Source organism: Psittacula echo, assembly GCF_963264785.1.
Source record: "Psittacula echo genome assembly, chromosome: 1".
Taxonomy (NCBI): domain Eukaryota; kingdom Metazoa; phylum Chordata; class Aves; order Psittaciformes; family Psittacidae; genus Psittacula; species Psittacula echo.
The window spans coordinates 10741878-10766514 of NC_137735.1; the positions used below are offsets into that span (position 1 = coordinate 10741878).

General features: G+C 42.2%; 1 protein-coding gene across 1 annotated transcript; it reads left to right on the forward strand.

Annotated features, from left to right (window-relative positions):
* Positions 1-15326: 15326 nt before the first annotated feature.
* ADRA2C (adrenoceptor alpha 2C) lies at positions 15327-16673 on the forward strand (the record flags this gene model as incomplete). Its single annotated transcript, XM_080624348.1, has 1 exon — positions 15327-16673. The coding sequence occupies exon 1, from the start codon at positions 15336-15338 to the stop codon at positions 16671-16673; it is 1338 nt and encodes a 445-aa protein (XP_080480474.1). The 5' UTR covers positions 15327-15335.
* Positions 16674-24637: the final 7964 nt, after the last annotated feature.

Genomic DNA, 24637 nt, shown 5'->3' on the forward strand with positions numbered 1-24637 from the left:
ATGTTCAGTGTTTTGTTCATTCAATACCCTCCTTGTGACTTTCAAAATAAGACAGTGTGGGACATATTCAACAAAAATTCACTGTCAGGTTCTTGAACCATGCCTACTAATACACTTATCTTAACTGGCTTATCACGGCTATTCTAAAATATTTCTTCCTATTTCTTTAAATAGAGCATATAGATCTTTACATATGGGCCAACAGTGAGAAGCATTTGAAATACACTATTATAGTATGCCAAGAATAAAGCAGCACTACCTACAGTAAAAAATATATATTAGAAATTAAAGGAGACATGGCATCAAAAATGGCAATGTGACTTCTGCTTTTATCAGTGAATGTAAAACACGGGTAAGCATTTTTCATTTCAGTAGCAATCAATTCATAGAGACATGCATCATTAGCATTTGCAAACAAACATAGCCTCTTTTCCAAGAGCTGAGAACCTCAAGTGCAGTGAATGATGCATTTCATATTCCAGTTCAATGTATCTTTTATATTTATTTTGTATTTGCTTTCAAAAAAAATTAGGACTGCAATACTATTAATATTGGTCTCCAAAATATTTTTCATATAAGTGCATGCCGAGTCACACAATCTGATATTTTTGACTGCTCTTGAAATGGTTCCATAAGTCTCAAAGCTATAAAAGAAGGCAACAATCCAGTATATACTTCATCAGTACCTTATTGTTCACAAGACTTTTTTACTCATACAGTCACAGCAGAGGCCACTTCTTCTTCATATACATATGGCTGATCAAATACGTATGGCAGTCACTGATGCTGATTGGAAAGCCTGAATTAAAAATGTTCTCTGTTGCAACCTGGATCATTAAGGGACAGTCTCCAACAGTGGACAGATCAGTGCAAACCTGATTGTACTGTTCTTTTTCGGGAATTATAAAAGTCCAGCTGGCTGACCTATCCACTGTAACATCTCTTCAGTTCTCTCTTTCTGTCCTTAAAATAAATCTGTCTCACATTCAACCAAAATCCAGGATTTGGAGAAGGCTGAGGTTCTTAATGACTTCTTTGCCTCGGTCTTCACTGGCAAAGGCTCTGACCACACCACCAAAGTCTTGGAAGGTGGAAGCAGGGACTGTAAGAATGAAGACCCTAGGCCCACTGTAGGAGAGGATCTGGTTTGAGACCATCTTAAAAACCTAAACGTACACAAGTCCATGGGACCTGATGAAATCCATCCGCGGGTCCTGAAGGAGCTGGTGAATGAAGTTGCTAAGCCACTGGCCAGCATATTTGAAAAATCATGGCAGTCAGGTGAAGTTCCCGATGACTGGAAACAGGGAAATATAACCCCCGTTTCCAAGAAGGGGAAAATGGATGACCCAGGGAATTACAGACCAGTCAGTCTCACCTTTGTGCGTGGCAAAATCTTGGAGCAGATTCTCCTGGAAGGCATGCTAAGGCACATGAAAAACAAGGAGGTGGTTGGTGACAGCCAGCATGGCTTCACTAAGGGGAAATCCTGCCTGACCAGTTTGGTGGCCTTCTATGATGGGGCTACGAAACTGATGGACAGGGGCAGAGCAGTTGATGTCATCTACCTGGACTTGTGCAAAGCCTTTGACACTGTCCCACATGACATCCTTGTCTCTAAATTGGAGAGACATCAATTTGATGGGTGGACCACTCAGTGGATAAAGAACTGGCTGGATGGACGCACGCAAAGAGTTGTGGTCAATGGCTCAATGTATGCCTGGAAACCGGTAACGAGTGGTGTCCCTCAGGGATCGGTGTTGGGACTGGTCTTGTTCAACATCTTTGTCGGTGACATGGACAGTGGGATTGAGTGCACCCTCAGCAAGTTTGCCAATGACACCAAGCTGTGTGGTTCGGTTGATACGCCGGAGGGAAGGGATGCCATCCAGAGGAACCTCGACACGCTTGTGAGGTGGGCTGATGCCAACCTGATGAAGTTTAACCATGCCAAGTGCAAGGTCCTACACCTGGGTCGGAGCAATCCCAGGCACAGCTACAGGTTGAGCAGAGAAGAGATTCAGAGCAGCCCTGCAGAGAAGGACTTGGGGGTGTTGGTCGATGAGAAAATGAACATGAGCCGGCTTCAGTGTGAGCTCACAGCCCAGAAAGCCAACTGTATCCTGGGCTGCATCAAAAGGAGCGTGACCAGCAGGTTGAAGGAGGTGATCCTGCCCCTCTACTCTGCTCTCGGGAGACCTCACTTGCAGTATTGTGTGCAGTTCTGGTGTCCTCAACATAAAAAGGACATGGAAGTGTTGGAACAAGTCCAGAGGAGGGCCACGAGGATGATCAGGGGACTGGAGCACCTCCCCTATGAAGACAGGCTGAGAAAGTTGGGGCTGTTCAGCCTGGAGAAGAGAAGGCTGCGTGGAGACCTCATAGCAGCCTTCCAGTATCTGAAAGGGGCCTACAAGGATGCTGGGGAGGGACTCTTCATCAGGGACTGTAGTGACAGGACAAGGGGTAACGGGTTCAAACTTAAACAGGGGAAGTTTAGATTGGATCTAAGGAAGCAATTCTTTACTGTGAGGGTGGTGAGGCACTGGAATGGGTTGCCCAGGGAGGTTGTGAATGCTCCATCCTTGGTGGTGTTCAAGGCCAGGTTGGATGAGGCCTTGGGTGTCATGGTTTAGTGTGGGGTGTCCCTGCCCATGGCAGGTGGGTTGGAACTAGATGATCTCAAGGTCCTCTCCAACCTTAACTATTCTATGATTCTGTGATTCTATGGTTCTAAAATTAAGATATAGTTCCTGATCCTCGTGTTTTCAGTGGTCAAGTGTCTCTGGAATTCTTCTTCTCATTTAATCAATAGTAAATTGGATGGTATTTAGGGCTTTCAAATACTTTCCAGTTTACTAACCTTTAGCACTACACTAAGGAGAAATGTTTGCTGCTTTGTTGCTCAGTAATGCTTTCTGCTATGAAACAAAAGCTTGGACCTTCACCCTCCAAACAAGAAAAAGAGGCATTACCTTCTCTGGACCTCAAGTCCCAGGCTGAGCTCCTGACCACGCAGCAGTATACCGACAGCTCTGCTGCAGCTTAGGGATCGGGAAACTGCCCTAAACGTATTCCCCAGCTCATCTGACACAAAGCAGGGTGCCATGGCCCTGCTATGCCTCCTGCCTCGGAAGGAACATGTGTATACATGCCTTGGGGAGCAGGACTGGGTGACAGCAGAGGAACATCAGACAGCACACCAGAATGGCCCAGGATGCTTTCAGCAGAAAATCACCATAGGCAACATTACCACATGAAAGCATACAAAGGTCTTTTCTCTCTTGTCACTTGCTGTAGTATAAGCCAGGATGAATCCTGTGGAGCATAGTCAACTTAGGCTGGCATTAACCTGGAACAAACATCTATATCTAGCCTCTTTATGTATACTGAGAGACAGGGCTTTGTTGTTGTAATTACATTTTTTTTAAAGATGTAAGTTGCATAAATTTCATAATCATTTCCTCTGTCTATAATGGCTGTAATCTGCAGTTCAAGAATATTCCTAATTAATATTAATTCCCACCCTGTGCACAGTGTTTTGGCAAATAATTAAGTCTGAAGGGATGGCCAAACACACTGATCTTCAAATTTTGAACAATTTAATTACAGGCTTGCTTTCTGTGTGGAGCTGCATAAGCTATGGGTTTAGTAGAGAGTGTCAGTGTGGTCCTGTTACAGAGGCTGTCTCTGGAGCAAACAGCAGACAGTGCTCAGCAGGATGGAGAGCAGGCAGCTCAGGCCTTCTGCCCAAAACCATTTGATTTAAATTTTGATTTAAATGAAAGCCAAACTGTCAGCTTATGTGAGTGACTGTTTACTTGGAGGCTGCTCTGTCAGACTGCTGAGTTTGCTGCAAATGCCTTCTTATGAGAAGCTGGCTAACAACAGAAAGCAGAAAGTAGACACTCAAAAGCAGGAATACTTTAAATTTTAAATGAGTCCATCAATAAAGAAACTTCCTTTGTCACAGATTTACAGAGTAATTTCGCATGACTACGCACAAGAGAAATTGCCCTTTTCAGTCTTTTAGAAATTCAGCCCTTCATTAGGTATTTTTGAATTTATTTCTCAGTAAGTTTTAGTCATTAAGTGAGAGTGGCTAACGTTAAGGCCACCTTCAAGAACAAGTTACTGTTCTAGAAAGGAAGAAACATCTCCTGTCCCAATCTGTCATTCACTAGATGTTCCTTTGATGTCAGGTAATGGGACCTTCACTGATAGGGGGAGCTCTGAACCCTTTACTCACTCTGTTAACACATGTTCCAAAGAAAGTTAATATTAGTAAAATAGCTGTTATATATCTCTCCCAATTGCTTCTGCCCAGTAAAAGGTGTCAAAACAAACTGATCAAAGTACCAGAAGAAACAAGACTGCTAACTTGTCAACGACTTAACTGATGGAGAATGATAATACAGTTAAATAGTTAAATGTGTAATGGTAAGTAACGAATGCTATATAAATGATTAAATGTGTTTTCACAGGTGCTTCAGGAAGCCCTTACTTGTAAACTCTTTACTTATAACCTAACTGTAATTGTGGTGGATAAAAGCCAAGAATTGCACCTGCTGGAATTGCTTAATATAAACAGCATGAACCAGAACATCTGACTGGGGTGATCATGTTTAAAGATCAAGAGAGGAAATAAAAAGAAAGAAAAAAATCTATGCTGCACTGGTATTTCCTCACAGGATATTCTCTGCACTGTCTCAGCATGTTTGCCTACTTTGGTATCCAAAGTATTAGCTATGCACATAATATAACCATTGGAAGAAGAATTGATCTTGAATAGCAGCAATAAGCATGTGTATCTATCTAATCCATGCTGACACTCCCAGACCTTACACTTGACTCTGGTTCACAGCAACATCATTAAACAACAGTATTCCCCAAACAGCTCAGGCGTGCTCCAATGGGGATGCTAGCTCTAGGTGGGCAATGTTAAGAGACATATACGTCTCAGATGTCCCTCTGCAGTGGACACCAAATTGTGGTTGAACAGGAATGTGAATCTGTTTCAGAGGAGGCGCAGTTGACAAATGTCACAGGTATTTAGTCTGTTTCTTGTGTTGGTATTTAATGTTTATGCTGGTACAGTTCCAGTAAACATCCACACCTACCTAGGGGCCTTTACAGCACTGAGCTCTGAACAAGGCATTTGTGATCCATAAGTACTGATGTCAATTCAAGAGTTTGAGTTAAATTTCATTTCTGCATAGTATAAATAAAACTTCTTCAGTATGAATGTTTTCTTTGTACAGCTTATAGTTAATTTGTATGGCTTCTGTGTTTTTATTTTCAAGACTGAAAGATTGTTAGAGTTAGCTGAATCTTATACAGCTATGACAAGCAAGTAGAATACAAATAAGGGAATGTTAAATATTGTGCTAAACCAGCTTCCATTTGCAATACTTGCTGTAACTTAAATGATCAAAGACTGGTAACAGATACTATAGGTTTCTGATTGATTATGGTCTTCTTACTGCTAATTGATTATTTTGATGGGTTACCACTTTCTGATCTCCTGAATATTCTGTAAACTTAAAATCAGCATTGCCTTTGCAAGACAGATATATAGCAGGCTACAGTACTTGCTGCTACTCCAGCTATGCATCTTTCGTGAGTTAAACTCTTCTTATTTGGAAAAGCCTACGTTCACCACATTCAGTAGATAAGTTGATCCTAAAGGAACACTGCAATTTTGACAGGTTTTACCTAATATTCTTGGAAATCAACATTAGCTTCAATACAAATGCGAAGTATAACCGACTGCACACTGCAGGTGTTGAAAAAATGGATGCGATCAGGAAAAAAAACACAGCACATGAGTCCATATTCCTCAGATGTTTTGTGAAGAGGGGATGGAAGTAGCAGTTTCATCCCTCCCTCCCTTGCATCCTCTCTCCACCTCTTCCTTGCTTCATCTTTCTTACTAGCAAACATGAGAAAGAATGAGTTAAATGAATTAAGAATTAATTTTATGACACTTTTTCTGCTTTGAAAGATGTTTCTAATGAGCCATTTTCACTTAAAAACTTTGCTGACACTTAGTTATGTATTGATATTTACTGATTTGCCATTTCTAAATATAAGGCCCCATTCATCAAAACACAGAAGAACATGCATAAGTTTAATTACATGCTTGAGTTGAAAACCAAACTAGACAGTAAAATGTCAAATGCATCTCTTTGACCTGCAGGTGATTCTCCAGTGGACTGCATAAAGTGTACCAAGAAATACTGCTATAGCAGGGAAGTAATGCCTGCTAGAAGTCACTACTCCCAACTCATTCCCAACGGTGGGCTCCTTTCTGGAATATAAAGCTTGTAATACAGGCTGTAAATAGTCTCAAGTCATCAAAGTGAAATATTACAATACATAGAGAGTATCAGAATTCTTGGCAATAATATAAGTGCATGTGTGAAAATTACTAATATCTAATATCAAGCTGGAACAAATGAATATGATAAGAAAAACAATAATGTTCTTTACACAGCTTTTACTGGTCTTTACTAGCAAGGTCCAGCATGACATAAACGATGTGTTGACTTGACAGATACAAATAGGGTATGTACAGTCAAGGCTCACTTGATAGTAGTGAAAAGGCTTCTTGGTTGTATTGCCCTTTTTGGTGGAGGGACACTATTCTTTCAAAATTAAACACATGAAGAAATGCTGGATCTTCTCTGACACCATTACTAGAAGTCAGGTAACTCTTTTCGGTATATGATGAAATTCACGGACACTGGGGACATATGAACATCAATTATACATAACCACCACAAACATTAAAAATATATCAAGAAAATATTATAAGAAAGATTAATAGCCCTATAAAGGAAGGATGAATATAAAAGGAACGATTTTCAATTGTAACATTCAAATAAGCTTTCAGCTGTGGCAAAAGCTGTATTTGACATTATACAAAATGGGAAGCCATTTGTAAATTTTATATCAATATAGCAGAGACTGTTCTTTATTAAAACTAGGAAAGAAGAGTGGATTAGCAATGCCACATGGGATGCTATTACAGAAAAAAGTCAGGATAAGTTAAATCTACTCAATACATTAAGGTCAGAAAAGTAAACAAAGAAAAAAGGAATATAGGAATAAAGATAAAGCAGTAAAAAGATTAGCCAAAAAAAATTATAAAAGAGGCTCTCTTGATAGACAGGAACTGAAAGCAGAACGGCAGCACTGAAGGGACACATGAGAAAATTTTATCAAACTGTTTAAAGTCTCACTGGAGGTTTTAAGCCACAACAAGGAAAGTGCAGTAAGGAGTAATGACTGGAAATCATGAATGTCAACTTATTCTAGGGGTACAAAAGAACAGAAAGGCAGAACACCTCCCAGGCAAAACTGCAAGAAAAAACATCTTATTTTCCTAGTGAAAGATGGCAGAACTCGATGCCTGTCTTAAAGAAATCAAATCTTCATGAGCTTGAAGCAGCCTCTGAAAGACAGAAGAATGCTAAATTAACAAATACAATTCAAATCACTATAGTATACATATGAGGAAATAAAAAGGACAACATGATGTTTGGACATGTCCCTAAGGTTTCATCTGAAGCAGAAATAATACAATCTGTTCTTGTTCCCATGGAAAGTCTTTGGTGCAGTCAACTATACCGCTTTGAAGTTGTCACTCTAGCAGACTTGGGAAACATGGCAACATTTGCTCTCATTGATCTTGTGCAGACACAATTTTCCTCCTACAAAGCACCACAGAACAATGTACAAGATAGTAGATGCCTCTTCTCCCAGACTGCATGAGGTTTGATGATCGATTATCACAGCAATTAATACCAGCCTTTGAAATTCGTTGGATAGTGATTCAAAAAATTAAGATGTATGTCACGAAGTAGATACAGCTGGGAGGTGATGAACCATGGTGCCAAAGACTGCACCATCTACTCCCCCACCCTCCGTTGTAATGGTTTCTGTTACTTGATCATTACTGTGGAAATGGGTATTTCAATATAAATGAAGAGGGCAGAGATGTAAGGATTTGCAGCCAAAATCTGTCCTAACTAAATCAGTTGAAAATCTGTCATAAGAAAGCTTCTTACACTTATGCCAAGTAGGCCCCACAACTAATAAATTAGAGGTAGGCAATGTCACAGATGATAAATTATCTACACAGAATTTTCTCTATTTAGAAGCTGAAGCTCGTACAAACTTGCAAAACCTAATTCAGAATGCAAATAAATGCATGCTTAATATAAGTTAAGAACAATAAACTATTTCCCAGACACATTATTGTGCAGAAGTCTTGCATGATTAAAAAACCACTGAAATCAAGGGGAAGAGTCCTCAAATGCAGTGCAGAGTCCTAGAAAAATAATGCACTCATCCTGTGCAAATGGCATAGCTATCAGTACAGGTGTCTGTAAAGGCTATTTAAAGTACTGACTTAATAAATAAGAAATGAAGAAGCCTTAAAATGAATACAGATAATGGAAACAGTACAAATAGGGAAAAGGAAGAGAGGGGACAGATCTATTTTTCATGACTCTCCAGTAACAAGGAGAATCAAACAAATAATTCTGCGGTAGGTTTGGTTCCAAAGGGCTGAATCAATGGCACTCTGCAACACAGTTATGGTTGACGTGATTCTATTACAAAAGCAAAAAAGACCTCCAGAAATGAGTCAGACAGTATATGGCTGACTAAGATTATTTGACTTCTGTTTCATGGTCTTACCAACAACGACACTGTTTAGTAAAAGCTTGAAAAAGGGTTACAAATATATTGGAGAAGAAAATTGAATTAGGGAGCTGAACCAATAACTTTCTTCATTCAATTTTAGCTCAAGCATAATGCTAACTTCAACATTGTGATTAAGTTTTAGTTCCACATCAAGGAAAAAATAATGAATAAACTGGCTTTGATTTGGTATTGATATCTTAATTGTCAATGAAATATTCTTTCACACAGAAGAATGAGTTTGAAACAGTCTCATTTCAATCAAAATTTTCTCCTTCACTGGACAGTGTAATAAAAAATAATAGCTGAAAAAGATGTTCAAGTCCAAAAGTTGCTTTAAAAAAGAAAAAGTGGTTTCGAAAACCATTTAATTCCATGTTTCTGATGAAATATTTCAAATATTCACAAATAAATATAAATTCCTGTGGTATTCTTTCCCCAAACATTCTTATTTTTTTTAGGATTTAAAATGATGCTGCGATTAATTTTTTGGTGAGTAGACAACAAAGCAAGAACTTAACTGGTCCAAATCTCATTTTCAAAGAAAAGGTCAGCTGATGCCTAGACGTACAAAAGAGTCCAATTATCCTGTATCAAAGGAAAAATGATCAGGTGCTGTCATGAGAACCACAATGGAAGCAGGTTGACACTTAAGTCTTTTGAGAACTTGGCTCCTTTTCTGCACACTAAAAGTTTACCCTGATTTCTTTCAGTAATTTACAGGTCAATGTCTATTTAGTGCTATAGGATTTTTCCCTTGATAACAGTATTTACTTTTTGAAAGACCTGAACTCTCCTCCAAAGTAACTGTCAGTTTCGTTACATTTAGTCTCTTTCTTTCAAGATCCGGAACAGGCTACTTCACTATCCCATTTTGCTATCACAGGGTTTGTACTGCAGCTTATCTATTTAACTACTTACAGAGATTTCAGCTGACCTGTTCTATTCGATCATGGCATCCTGAGCAGATTTATAATGCAAATTGTGTCTCAGAAAGTATATAGATGTACAGAATGTTTTGTCAGCAGACAGTTTCTAGTACATTTGATAAGACTGCATAATTTTGCCTATTGATGTAAAGCTTAGTTTGAGAGATTAAAGAGAACTTCCAAATGTTTAATAAATCCAGCTGGCCTATAAATCTTTTCGTATATCCAAGACATATTTTCAAAGTCACAACAGGAGAAGTAAGGACCCCAGTTCCCACTCAAAATCAAATACCATTCCTTTTATTAAGAAAGCTGACATATTCCCTCTATAAATCATAATGTTGCTCTTCTGTGGAGGGAGGGATTATTAAAAATAAAGTGCAGTGAAGAGCATTTAATAGCATGGTTACAATTGTGATGACTTAAAGATATAAAGTATAAGAGGACAGGTCTGTAGGGGGAGGTAGTATTTTCTGTGAACTCATCTGATATGTTTGGGAGGAAAAAATAGACAAGCTTTCAAGCACACAAGTTCTTCAGATCTTGTACAGAAGAGGCAAAACATGTTTGGAAGTGCAAAGCAGCTAGAACACGTTTTACTTCTAAATCTGTGTTTGTGCAAGCATGGCATGAAAGCACTATTCAAAGCAGATGTCCAGATGTCCTTATACAACCTAACAGAAGCCTAAAGATTAGGGTGTCAGCAGGAAACTTTCCACCAACTTCAGTGGCTGTGCTGATGTCACCTTTGGTAATTGTCCCTGAGTTTGGACTTGACTTCTTGAAGCCACAACTGGCCAGGCTCCAAGCGACAGCTTTTGGATTTCCCAAGATTTAAACCCAGATGAAGGTCATGGGTCTCTGGCCAATACAGTCTTCTGGTAGCCCAAATTGAACTAAAGGTCAGTTTAGTTTGAGAATCCAAGTAAAAAACAACAGGAATTAGAGACAACAATCAGTCAGAAATAGTTCTGCTTCTGCAGGACCTTCTCAGTCTGCTGTGATGGCAGGTTTGTATTGGGATGCTGGATGAGGGAACCCAAGCAGCAGTGACAGCATACAGGTAGATTGGTAGAGCACCATATGTACTGGATTACTTCAGGAAGTGTGGTCTTGGTTCATTTTAAGCCAGGTCCATCTTACTGCCTAGAAAAGCCTCATACAGCCTCTAAACTGCTTTATTTTTTTTAATGAGATCCTGTTAGCATCTACCAAGCATAAGCTCCAATAAGTACATTTAATTTATCTGCTGTCATTTACCCTGCTCCTACCTTTGTCAGACTAAGCAGATTTTTATGAGGGTAGATTTTTTGTATCTGTGCCCATGCTCCATATACATGAGCTGGGGTGACATATGGCTATTTAGGCAAACTGAATCTCAGTTACACACATAAAAACCCAAAAGTTACTTCCCTGGCTTCAGTGGAGTTGGATACCAAATTGTTTCAGCTTCAGAGTAAAACTTCGGTGCTAAAAAAAAACACAACAAAATGTGGATATTTTGCTCCAAATTTCTTTTTTTAATTCTTTTTTAAATCCCAATTGGCATTTCCTTATTAGAAATGCCAAGTAATTGCTCAGACATTTTGCTTGTCTCATTCTTTTTGTTATGAAACTTTTGCATTGACTTAATTTGATCAAAGATAAGTCTTGAAAAGCTTCAGCTCTTTTAACCTGAAGCCCCAAATCATTAGCTGAAATTTTATTTCAAGTTCAAGTTCACACAACTTTAAGACATACTTGGTCAGTCTAACTTCATAATTACGCTAGTAAGGGAATTAAACATTGTGGGGCTTATATACCCCTTTTTGACAGTTAGTTCCTGAATCCTAAATGTTCATGTGATTTTTGAGTTTGTATTTATTGTATTTTAATCCCAGATGGAACCAGGTAGATCATTTATTCTTGCTTTCTCCTTAACTCCAGTCACATAAAAGGTTACACTTGTCTGCTCAGTTTATAGATACCATTATGAAACTTTCAAATATGAAGAATTGACCACAAATATTAAGAAGCTGCTTCAGTGGTTATTCAGGTTTCATGTTAAAAATGTGCCATTTACTTCCTGTTTGAACTTTACTAACCTCAACATCTATTCATTTAGTCATCTTGTGGTTTTGTAAGCTTTTTTAAAGAGGCCTCTTTATCAGATTAATTGTATATTTAGGAGGACTTGAGGGGGCATCAGATTTCTATTTCCTTTTGTTATATATGTTACACTTTGGTTGTTCAGGTGATTACTGCTTCTGCATTTCACTTTTATCAGAGCTTGTTACCTAGCACAGTTTAGTTCCAACATTATTTCCTTTCTCTTCCAGATGCAGGCACAATGTGTTTATTCACAGAAACAGAGAATGGTTTGAGCTGGAAGAGACCTTAAAAATTGTCTAGATCCAACTTCATGCGCCATGGGCACCTTCCACTAGACCAGGTTGCTCCAAGCCTCATGCAACCTGGCCTTGAACACTGCCAGGGATGGGGCAGCCACAGCTTCTCTGGGCACCCTGTGTCAGTGCCTCAGCACCCTAACAGGGAAGAATTTTTTCCTAATATCTAATCTAAATCTCCCGTCTTTCAGTTTAAAGCCATCACTCCTTGTCCTGTAACTAGATGCCCATGTAAAACATTTCTCCCCACCTTTCTTGTAGGCCCGTTTAGGTAATGGAAGGCTCCTATAAGGTCTCCTCAGAGCCTTCTCTTCTCCAGTCTGAAGAACTCCAGCTCTCTCAGCCTGTCTTCATAGGAGAGGTGCTCCAGTTCTCTGATCATCTTGTCAATTAGTTTTCAAACATAAAAAAAAAAAAAAAAAAAAACAAAAAAAAAAAAAAAAAAAAACAAAAACAAAAAAAAAAAAAAAAAACAAAAAACAAAAAAAAAAAACCTTCAGACTAAATTGCTTACAAAATAGATTAATTAGATCATAATCTCCAGAGGAATTTTCATTCCTATCAGAGCTAAGCATATTCACTTCTAACCCTTCATACTCCAGTCCATGTACCTACACAGAGAACAGAGGAGCCAGTGCTGGTTGCCCTAAAAGGATAACTGGAATCAGAGTATTCCTTATCATCTCCCAAAGCCCCCGGCTGTTGTATTTCAACTTGTGCACCATTAAAATATCAAGTATTTTACTATTTTAAATGTTATACAGAGAAAGAGAAGTGCTCTGGAGTGTATTTGCCTTCACTACTCCCAATTTCGTGTTATAAATATAAACCTGGCAGTAATAAGCAGAACATGTACCAGACTGTGACTCTCCCAAGACCTAGGGATACTGCATTTCTGGGTCCAGATGGGGCGCAGGAGGGAGGCATAAACCAAATGCTCAGACTGTGAATGCCCACAGGCAAAACATCAGGTTCCTCTAGAAGTCAGCAGGGTGATGATGAAGGAGTTTAGGCAGCTCCAAAACTAAGTACTAGCCATGGAATCCAGTCAGCCGGTGGTTTTCAGCACACTGTGTGCTGCAAGTTCTGCTGGAGATATCTACCGCTTTACTGTATCTTTTACACTGTCTCAATGGGGAAAAACACTCATCCCCTGCAAGCCAGTAACATTGCCACACAGCATAAAAGGAACACATTATTCTGGATGAAAAGCAAATTAATTGGCTGGGGATGAATTCATATTCTGGCTCACCTGAAATGAACACAGCTAATCCTGTGGTTAGGGTTATGCTACTGTTGTTAGAATTATATAAGCATAGGCTTTTTACAGAGTGGCACAAGAAAAGCAAGCACAGCAGCAAAGAGACCAGTGGGACAGTCCTTGCTTTGAAGACCTTGTGATCCAGGCAGCCAGACACGCTCCCAGAAGAGACACGCTGTGTATATGGCTGTTCTCTTTACCCTCCTCTAACCCTCACCTAAGTGTACCACAGGCAATATCCAGAGGAAGACCTGGGGACTGGTAGCAGTAGAGAGAGGAGGTGGAAGAAGGGGCTTAGCAAGAGACAACATATTCTCTAATGCAGGGCAGTGGCTTTTCTCAGGATCACATACCACCACAGAGTGTGAGGTGTCCCTGCCCATGGCAGGGGGGTTGGAACTAGATGATCTTAAGGTCCTTTCCAACCCTAACTATTCTATGGTTCTATGAACACTGAAACGCCTTCGACCCTCCAGTAAGCAGGTTCAGCTGAAGAAAGAGCCATGAAAGTGGCCGTGGCTTCATTTTTATTGTCACTTCTCAAATTTTCCATCCAAAGGAAGGTAACGTAAGTCACAGGGCCATCAGTGAAGGAGATCTGAAGACGTGTTCCTCACAGCAGGCACATAAGATGGATGGGGATGCAGCAAGCACATGCCCCACTCCCCCTCTGCTTTCCTCTGTGGAAAGGGGCAGTGAGCCAGACGTATCCCGCTCTAGTTACCTCTGGCTACTAATAGGTCAACCTCTCATGTACCTCCAGAGAAAGTCCGGAAGCCCAGACAGTGGAAATACCACTCTAAGTTTGCTCAGTGCTTCCGATATTATCGAGGTTTCTCTGCTTTCACGACTACAGCCAAACGCCCCAAAGATTTTCCGCGCTGCTTCCCTCCCAGGCCAGCACTCTGCCGCTGCGGGCTTGCACGGGAGAACCGGCTTTACCCTGGCTAGCAGGTACCCTACATCTGTGCTTAAAAACATGGCTCTACAGCCCCGCCAGGAGCCGCCGGGTCCCCGCTGCCTGCGGTCCCCTCAGGGCGGTGCGGCCCCTCAGGTGACGGCTGCATCTCATGCGGGTGGACAAGGCCGCCCCCTAGCGCGCCAGGCCGGCACCGCACAGCGAGCACCCTCGCCGCACGCCCGGGAGGTGATCCCGCCGCCGCTTCCCACAGCACCGGCAGCTTCCACCCGCCGGGGCGGGCTCCGCCAGGGCCGCTTCCCCTCACAGCCGGCGCCGCGGAAAGAGAAGCACCTGACTGGCTACCAAGAGGGGTAAGGGGCTGCGCTGAGTGGCGAGGAGCACCGCGCCGACGCCCTTCCCTGAGACCGCCGTGGGACAGCGCCGCAGCGGGGAGGAGAGGGCGTCCGGGCTGCGCCGCTCCGCGGGTGCCGGGGCGGCAGAAGGGGCGGCAGTAGCAGCAGCAGCAGCCGCCGGGGCGGTTTTCCGCCCGCCGGGGCGCTCCACTGAGGCGAGCGGGCGGGCGCCACGGCTTCACCTGTGGGCACTGAGCATGCGCGCGGCGGTGGGGCACGCCGCCGATTGGGAGCGCGATGCGAGTCTAGGACGGAGTCGTTGGGCAGCCGCGACTTCGCGCTGCCGCGCCGCCGGAGAGGGGCCACCGGGGGCCGCTCTCCATGGGATTGGATGCTGCTGCCGCCGCCTCGGACCCTGCTCCCTGCGAGGATCCAGCTCCCGCCGCCGACGCCCGTTGGCTCGAGGGTGTCTTCTCCGGAGCTGCGGGCTGCCTTGAGCCGGGCATGACCAGGCGGGTGGCGGGGGCGAGCCGTACCCCGCTGCCCCCTCGTCGGGGGCCGGGCGGAGGCAGGGCTGCCGGGCTCCCTGCCGCGCTGGAGAGGCGCTGCCCGGCCCTGCCCTGAGGGTCCGGCGGGGCAGAGGCGGGCGGCTCAGCCGCTGAAGCCGCTCTACGAGGCGGCTGTTGGACCGTTGGCGGGGGGCGATGAGGGCAGCGGGGCGGCGGCGGTGGGGCGGCGGGGCGGGGCGGGGGCTCCGCCGGGCTCTCTAGGACTCCGGCGCCCCGCACACCCACCATGGATCTGCTGCTGGTGGTGAACACGAGCCTGGGCTCCCCCAACGAGTCCCTGGCGCTGCCTCCCTCCTCGCCGTCCTCTTCTGATCTCCTGCAGCCGCCCTCCCCGTACTCCCCGGCGGCCGTGGCCAGCCTGGCGGCGGTAGTGGGCTTCCTCATCGTCTTCACCATCGTGGGCAACGTGCTGGTGGTGATAGCTGTGCTCACCAGCCGGGCGCTGAGAGCACCCCAGAACCTTTTCTTGGTGTCCCTGGCCAGCGCGGACATCCTGGTGGCTACCCTGGTCATGCCTTTCTCCTTAGCCAACGAGCTTATGAATTACTGGTACTTCGGCAAGACTTGGTGTAACATTTACCTGGCGCTGGATGTGCTCTTCTGCACCTCTTCCATCGTCCACCTGTGTGCCATCAGCCTCGACAGGTATTGGTCAGTCACACAGGCGGTGGAGTACAACCTCAAAAGGACCCCCCGGCGGATCAAGGCCATCATCCTCACTGTCTGGCTCATTTCAGCTGTCATCTCCTTCCCTCCATTGATCTCCATGTACCGGGACCCTGAGGGAGACAGTTTTCCCCAGTGCAAGCTGAACGATGAGACATGGTACATCCTTTCTTCTTGCATTGGCTCTTTCTTTGCCCCCTGCCTCATCATGGTGTTGGTCTACATCCGCATCTACCGCGTGGCCAAGCTAAGGACCAGGACCCTCTCTGAAAAGCGTACAATGCCAGAGGGGTCCTCCCAGACTGAGAACGGCTTGAGCCGCGTTGCTGGCAGCTGCACATCCATGAGAATGAAGCTGGGAGAGAATGGACATTATTCAGTGCACCACTGGCGCAAAGCCTCTGAACTGGAGGACATTGAGCTGGAGGAGAGCAGCACCTCAGAGAGTAGACGGAGGCGGAGCCGGGAGGAGCATCCCCGCAAAAGCAGCAAGAGCCAGTCCTTCTCCTACTCATACTCCTCCAAGCACTCTAGCAGCCGTCTGTCCCGTGCTAGCAATCGCTCCATGCAGTTATTCTCATATCGCCGTCGCCGGAAGCGTAGCAGCATCTGCCGTAAGAAAGTCACCCAAGCCCGGGAGAAACGCTTCACTTTCGTGTTGGCTGTGGTCATGGGGGTCTTTGTAGTTTGCTGGTTCCCTTTTTTCTTCAGCTACAGCCTCTATGGTATTTGCCGGGAGGCATGTGAGGTCCCTGAGACTCTCTTCAAGTTCTTCTTCTGGATTGGGTATTGCAATAGCTCCCTGAACCCAGTCATCTACACCATCTTCAACCAGGACTTTCGCAGGTCCTTTAAACACATTCTTTTTAAGAAGAAGAAGAAGAACTTCTGGCATTGAGCTGGAGGGATGGATTTGCCTTGAGCAGGAGTAGAGTTAAAAGACGAGAAGGCTCTGTGCTGACAAAGAAGGGAGGGAAGAGAACATGGGATTTGGGCTCGCCCCCTCTGTGGAGCAGAGTGGTGCTGTGGGTTATAGAGGTAGAGCCAGGGAGGCTGAGGGCATTCACTGTGGTACAGAATGGTGCTGGAGTGTGGATGGGTAAAAGGGAAGGGGAGTGATTGTCTTTGAACCCTGATGGAGGGCATGGGGAGTCCACAGAGGGAAATAGGCTGACGCTGATTTTGGGAGGCAGTCAGCTTTTACAGGATCTGGAATTTTGTGGGAAAACAAGCAGAGACATCAGGAGGAAAGGATTAAGTGGCAGTGGTGATGAAGATTTGAGTATTTATAAATAGAGCAGCTGGGTCCTGTGATGGTCTCGTCCCAGTAAGAAATTAGCTTTTACTGCTTATGTTGGCAAAGAAAGTGCAAAGTACCAGGCACTGGCAGTTTTTTTGAGTTACAAAAGGATTTAAATGTTTGCCAAAAAAAAAAAAAAAAATCCTAAAGAACAATCCAAACTCTTTTCTAAATAAACCTTTGTACTGTTAAAACCTTCTGAATGATGATTTTACACAGGGCTTAAGTCAAAGAGAAAGCATGGGGGTTTCTTTTCTTTGGAGGGGTCTTTGCATGTAGAGCTGGATGGGAAACTTTTTCTCTCTTCCCATAGTTTTTGATTGATCAGTGGGACAAACCTGTGAGTCTTGCATGTCTTCATGAAATATGAAAAAGAGCACATGCACTCTGTGACCTTACTTCTCCCCCTTGGATTGCCAGGCAGTAAGATCCATCTCAGATCAGTGTCCTAAGCACCTTGGTGTCCTGAAGCAGGTAGTGGGGGAAAACAAAAATCATTGTTGTGAACTCACCTAATATTTTCTGAGTTAAAATAAAAAAATTCAGATTTCCAACCAGCTCAACTTGCATGTGTCTTGGGGAACTTACTCCCCTGCCCCTACCCCGCCCTCTCTTTTTAAGTTCCCCTCAAAAGGCTTATCTCAGGGGCCCAGTGCGTGCTGCTCTCATCCTCAGACAGGCAGTTGGAGGCAGTCTGCTATGCAGATTTGCTGAGGAGAAGCAATCACCACACCACTAAGGTCTTTAAATCCTTCGTATTTACAGTCTAGAACACCTAAATCCTTTGTATTTATTTTTTTAATGAGAAGCATACGTTGCAGATTGTCAGTGGTGTATGAGAACAAATTTCAAAAGAAGGTGCAGCTGTTCCAAATCTTTAATATTAATGTTGCTTTCTTTCTCTTTTGCTGTTTGGATTTCTAGTTTATGATTTCAGAGGATTTTGTTGGGGGGAAGGGAGGGAAAAGGGGAGAGAGTTTGAATAGTTATTAAAGCAAACTGTATTTCCCATGAGTTTGTAAAATGTCATGAACTGTAAAGAAGAGGAGGAGAAACAGGGTCTGGTGTCTGTACGTTCACCACTGAATGCATACCAAGTGTAAGACTCAGCTGAGCATTTACATCCCTTTCCAGCTGTGCTGCTGCAAGGTGTGTATTCTGTTTGTTGTTAAATACTGCTCCATTTTAGGTGTATCTGTCCTTCCATAGGCAGCAGGATTTGACATCTGCCTGAAATTAACCTTTCCATAGTAAACAGCTCTTTGAAAAATAGAACAAATTCTAATCTCATATGGGAGGCTTCTTGAAACAGCTAAACTGAATCTCTGCCTGAGAATCATTAGATATCCCCTTCTTTACTCCCTCTGATCTGTCTGACAGGTGTCTGTAGTCTCTTTTCTCTTGAAATATCTATGGCATAAGGAGAAATGATAGAGCAGTCACTTTGTTTCATCACTTTTTCATAGTAAGCATTCGGTTCACTCAACCCTAGAAAAGAAGGTTGTCAGTAGCTGAGAGTCTGGTGTTAATTCAACAGACAATTTAACTTCAGGGCCAACTCAAGTGGGAGTTCTGCAGGAGTAAGGATTAGAAGATTGCACCATATTTGGCTTTATTTCACTAAAGAAACAAATGAGACATTTTCAAAGTCTTGAATCCATAACTTATTGGATCCTTGATATAAGGCTTGGAGTTGTGAAAAGATTTGAGCTTTGTTTGCACATCTGCACTTAGAGAAAGGATGTTAAGACCTATTTTCAGGAGCATCCCTTTGTAAATAGCAAATGGTTTGGTACAAATATGTACCTGAGACAGATAAATAATAGAAAAAAAAAAAAAAAATAGCAAGGAGGAGGAAATTAAAAGCCATTTCTCTCTTACAAAATGGAGAATTCTTTTTAAAGTTACATCAGGAAGAGCTAAGGCAAGCTCATATTATTTGTAGGTAACAATGTAGCTAAAAAGTTCAGGTTTGTTTAATCTGAAGAAACTATGTAATTGCCAGAGCAACCAAAGCAACACACGGTACATAGCTGCTACCTCTGAGCTACTGGACAGCTTCGTTAGACATACCTATTCCCACCAAGATGGAGGTCTGCTTTGTCACTTAATGCTCGTTTGGAGTGGTTTCTCAGTGTGTAGACAATGAGATTTGTCGCCTGTGAAAATAATCCTTCCCTTTTGTTTTACCTTGTAGAATTCAAGGAGTCTATAGAAATGAAATTTAATTGACAGATTTTAGTCGACGTGAACTACATATGGAATGACTGATGTGCCTTAAAAGTATTTTCTTCGCTATAAAATTATTCTGTGGTCATTATAAACGTAAAAGAAATAATGCTTCTGTTTTGCATTTCCAAATGTCTAAAAGAGATTGATGCAGACACTGTATATCCAGCTGCAGCAGCATACATAAAACCAGGGCATTTTCTGTGGTTTTAATTTATTTATCATCACAGTTACTCATCCGATTAAATTCCTTCTGAGCTAGATTAAAAAGTAACATTATCAATAAAGACGTGCAGTTTACACCCCTTTAAAGTGCATTTCCCTCTATAAATCAGTGAGTATACAGGATTTCTATAAAAATTGTTTTTAACGTCATCACTGAATATGCATCAAGGAAGTAAAATGGGGCTGATTTATTTTTTTTAATTATAATGTTCTCTTATTACTTGCAATAGCTGAAGACTGGAATTTGTTTGTAACATATTGGGTGGTGTTAACTTTTTATGAAAAGTTATCAGCTTTGCTACTCAAGCTGTGGCTTTGCTTTCACTGTAAGTTGGCTAATAGCATATACAGGAAAAAATATTCAATGCAGCTTTTGCTTAAGAAAAAAAGGAGAAGATATTTTATGTTTCAAATGTGTCCACTTGAGTCTTTGATCACATCTGATGAGCTGGTTGAAACACTTTTTACTGTTGTGTAAGAAGGAAACATTGGTATGAAGTCATACTGATTTTAACAGCAAGCACTTGATCTTTAACTCTTCATTTGCTCATTTCACCCTGAAGAAGATTTTCTGTCAGTCTAAAGTGAGAAGTTAGTTTTATTTTCAAAACCAGTTTTCTGAATAGTAACTCTATTGGTTGGTTATTTAAATATTGAACACTGTAACTTATCTAGGATGGGAAATCAGTGCTGCTGCCCTTAGCCCTTTTCTGTGTGAGTTTTGCATGAGTGACACTGCAGAATTAGCCTCTCCAAGGCTTGGTGCAGACAGAAGAGGCCTTATATGTAGGAGATTTGACTGGATCACAGCTTTAAATTGTTGCCTAAAATAGGAATCAGTCCCTTGTTCTATGTGATCTCTGTTCAGAAAAGTCACATTGTTCCAGGGGCGCTGGCAGTTTCTGAGAAGTAGACCTGAAAATGAAGGTTACATGCGAGCAGCTTTGCCAGCATTGAGCTGTATCAGCCTTTGTGGATAAGCCCAGAAAACTTCAGTGGAGTTCACTTGTGAATGAGGAAACTACTCAGTGCGAGCAAGGATGTTAGGAGCTTCCTTAGACATTGCCTCTTTTTCAGTAAATGTGCCTGAGGAATGTAAGCAAACATTTGTGCACAAATGTACAGGAGCAAAAGGAAAGCAGTCTTCTCTGCTTAACTTTGACTACTGTTCAAATCCGTAGAAGGTGTGAGTCAAGAGGTTTGTGACTATATAACCAGAGCAACAAACCCTGCTGTATATTTTCAGTATAAGGTGTGTGAAGAGCACTCTCTGATTGCAGCTGTTTTTCTGAGAAGAAAACTGTTGGCCTCCTTCTTGCTCTGTGGAAGTTGGTATTGGTTAGAACTGCATCTGAGAAGCATAAGGATTTCATAGGAAATGTCAGTAACAACATGCATTTCAGGAGAATGTTCTAACCTTAAACTATGACTCCAGTCAAGAAGCAGAGAGAATACCTCCAAGCTGTGCAAAATGAAGGCCAGATGCTATTTGAGAGTTTGTTTTGATGGTTGTGACCTTGTTGGTGAGTGGAAAGCAACTAGATGCTTCAGAGAAAAAGCTCTGAGTTGGAGAGAGGGAGCAGTGCGTGAGGAAGTGACTATCTATGACACCAGAGGAATTAATATTTACTTACCTTCTTTGCACTCTAGACAAGTACAGTGGAGAAATTTGCCTTCTTTCATCGCACAATAGCAAATAGCCTTTCAGATCTGTGGGTCAACTAGGTCATACAGAAAATGGCACAGGAGAAAGTAGGGATAAGGGATTGCTCACTTCAGTGCTTAACACCAAGTTTAAGTTTGTCCTTTGTCCTTGAAATTAAGCCAAAAATACGGTTTTGGCACTTGGACCCAAGTGGCCATGTAGCATCAATAGTGCTACACTGAATGTTGTCTAGTTTTTGCAAAAAGCATCACTTAATATTATACACCCTGCACATCTCTGTTTCAGACCGGAAATAGGAGTCTGACAATTAAGGCATGTTAGAAAGGAATAGTCAGCATTTACTAGGGTGTACTGGGAAGTTTCCCTGGATCTCACTTCGATAACTGAGCTGGCTTTAATTTTGTGGCTTCCTAATCTCTTTGAACTTCTAAGAAAGACTAAGGGAGCTATGTGACATGGAAATAGTAGAAATACTGCTTCTCAAGCAAGCAAAAATTGGCGAATTGCTCAAAGAGTCAGTGTTCAGATGGTTATTCTAGATGCCCAGTCCTCCAGTGGGTGGATGACTCGATTACTGGGTTTTGGAGGAAAGGCTGGGGTGTTTTCAACTCACACTGACTATCATACTTGGTCTGAATTTAGGTGATACCTACAGTTGGTACATTGCCTTTGTTTGAAGTGGCGGCCCTTAGAGTACAACAGAAGACATTTTAAGTAGTTTATCTCTTCTGGCACATATCCTTCACTACAGCATCCCAAACATTTTTTAATTCAACTGCACAACAGTTGATAAGGTAGAGAAAGATTGCCAGTATCTTACAGGAAAAAAAGAAAGGCACAGAAAATACTAGGAATTGAAATCTGGTGTCTTAGTCCTAATCTAGCATCTTACCACAATACCAGTCTTCCTCTTCCCACCCCCCCTTTTTCTGTTGGAAAACAGAAATTGCAGAAGCTTATTTTTAATAGATTACACCAATGATACAGTTTACACTAAAAAAGGAGCTTTTCTATCAATAGCCTTCTGCTGTAAAGCAATTTTCTTCTCTGAGAAATCTAATGAAAAGTAAAATAGCATTTAATTCAGTTTGTCTATATGTAATTCTCATAACAAAAATGCTTTATTAACAGTCCTGAATGTAAAGTGCACAAATATAGCTGCCTGCTTCATCAAAATCAATTAGTTGTGTTTCAGCATTTTTGTGAACAGCAGTCATTCATTTTGTGTGATACTCTTTGCTGATAGCTTTCTGCTGACAGAGAAAGCTGTACATCCTGTTGACAACAGGAAAAAAAATGAGGATTCCTATTTCCCTCTATTAACTCTGTTGAGTCTTCCCTGATGAATTAAAAAGCAAGCCGCTTGGAGTAGGTTTTTTGGTGTGATGTCTAGTTCAGAGATGGACAGGACACTTAATAGGCTAACCCTAAGCTGCAGGGGCATGCTTCTCGTTTGCCTTCTCTATGCCTTTGACCCAGCATTTCACATTATTTCCTCTGTAGTGGAACACTGAGCACAGCATCCCTTTCAGCTCAGCCTGTTGGAGTAAGAAATTAATACTGAGGTCTCCCACTTCCTCACTGAGTGCTTTCACCAACAGACTATAAAGGTGATGCAGCTAAAATGCCTTTCCTTCAGGCACATAAATGTTTTATTTGATCTAGCTTTTTATCTCTCAGTAGATTAACACTCTCATTCCACAAGGACATTCTCTATCTGGAAAGCAAACACATGTCAAATACTGGGAAGAATATCAGAAATCCCAAAAAAAAAAGCTAGCCACTTCAGCTAAATTTTAAAAGAAAAGGCCACAGCTGAACTAAGGAGAAGGCTTAATCTTGTCTATGGTGGGAATGCCCTCTCTGAGATCACCTACTTAAATGTGTTTCTCATCCCATTTTGGTGCAGTGTGGAGAGGTATTCAGGCAGGGCTCTTGCATCTGTACTGACAGGAGCAATTTCAAATGCCCAGCAAAGACTAGAGTATGAAAATAAGTGCCTACTGAATCACGTTATAGCAGACTCTCTCACTTCATCTTTCTGTTCCCTTTCTGTTTCCCTTTCCCCTGTTTAAATCAGTCTCTACTTGCAATCTGAATACAATTCACAGCACGTGCTTGCTGTGCCTTTACCTTGTATGCCTTAGTGTCTGATCTACAAAGGGTAGACAGTGCTTTCCTTCCTCCTAGGAATCCTTGGGAGGATTGCCCAGAAAACTTACTGTGAGATGCTTTAATGCAGTTCTGCTATATGTAAGTACCTCAGAGTAACACAAGTGATGCTAAAAGTTCTTGACTCACTCCAAGCCATACTGGTTTATCACCAATAAATGCTTATGTGCAGTGTCTACAAATGTTCATTCCCTAAGGTTGGCACTAATTTGTTTCATCAGCAGTAGTTTCTGTTGGTGATTAAAGGGAGACTTCTAGTCAATCGGTCAGACCACTACTTTTGATCTGCTACCTGGTACATCAGAGGAATGTGATGCATCATTTTAACAACACAATTGGCTATAGAAGTGATTAAAGATTCCTGGATGGCATGTTCTTCTGTCAGAAAAATGCCACTTTGATAAAATCTGATCTTTTCTTAAAGAATGTGTCTTTTTTGTCCCATGTACAATGGAAATCAGGAGATCATTAATCAGCTTCTGCTGGCCTGACTGCTTACCGGCTTGTCTAGCTGGCTGCTGGGTAAGGTGCCAGAAAGCCGAGACTTCCAGGCTCCTGGAACCTGGGCAGTTCAGGCCTCTGGGTTTATGGGCACTCAGCTCTTAGCTCTATTATCATAGTATCTAAATGCTTCATAACCTTTGTTATACTTAGTCTATCAATGTCTTTTTGCATTAAGGAAGGACTGTCTTGCCCTTTTTGCTGATGAGAAACCAAAAGATTAATGGCATTTAGGTAGGTCAATATCAACAAGCTTCTAATTTATGTTGATCTTCCCAGTTGCAAATTCACTATTGATTCTCAGAACCCTGCTAAGCTCCAATATATAAAGTTCTCCTGTGCTTTAAAGTTCTGCTTCTCCACCGAACATGCACATGAATCCTATCAGGAAACTAAAAGTTTCTCTCCTTTGCTTGTCTCCAGCTGGTAGTAGGCCGTGCAGTTTGGGTTTTACGGAGTAAGAAAAAAGAAAGGCATTACCTACAGTTTGTGAGAAGGCACTGGTATTGTTAGCTTTTTTTTTTTTTTTTTTTTTGACTATTTTTGTGGTTTTAGTCACCAGCATTGATTCACACTCCCATTTCTAGGTGTCTGTTTTTACCACATATTGAACAAGTATCCTCAGGACACAACCGACCTATGATTTACACCCCAAAGGGGTGAACTTCTGTATTCCTGGCAAGGTACAGAAATCAGATGTATTACTGAAAAACAAATAAGTTGACCCAAGATCCCCAAAACTAGTCACTGATATGGCCAACCTCATTTA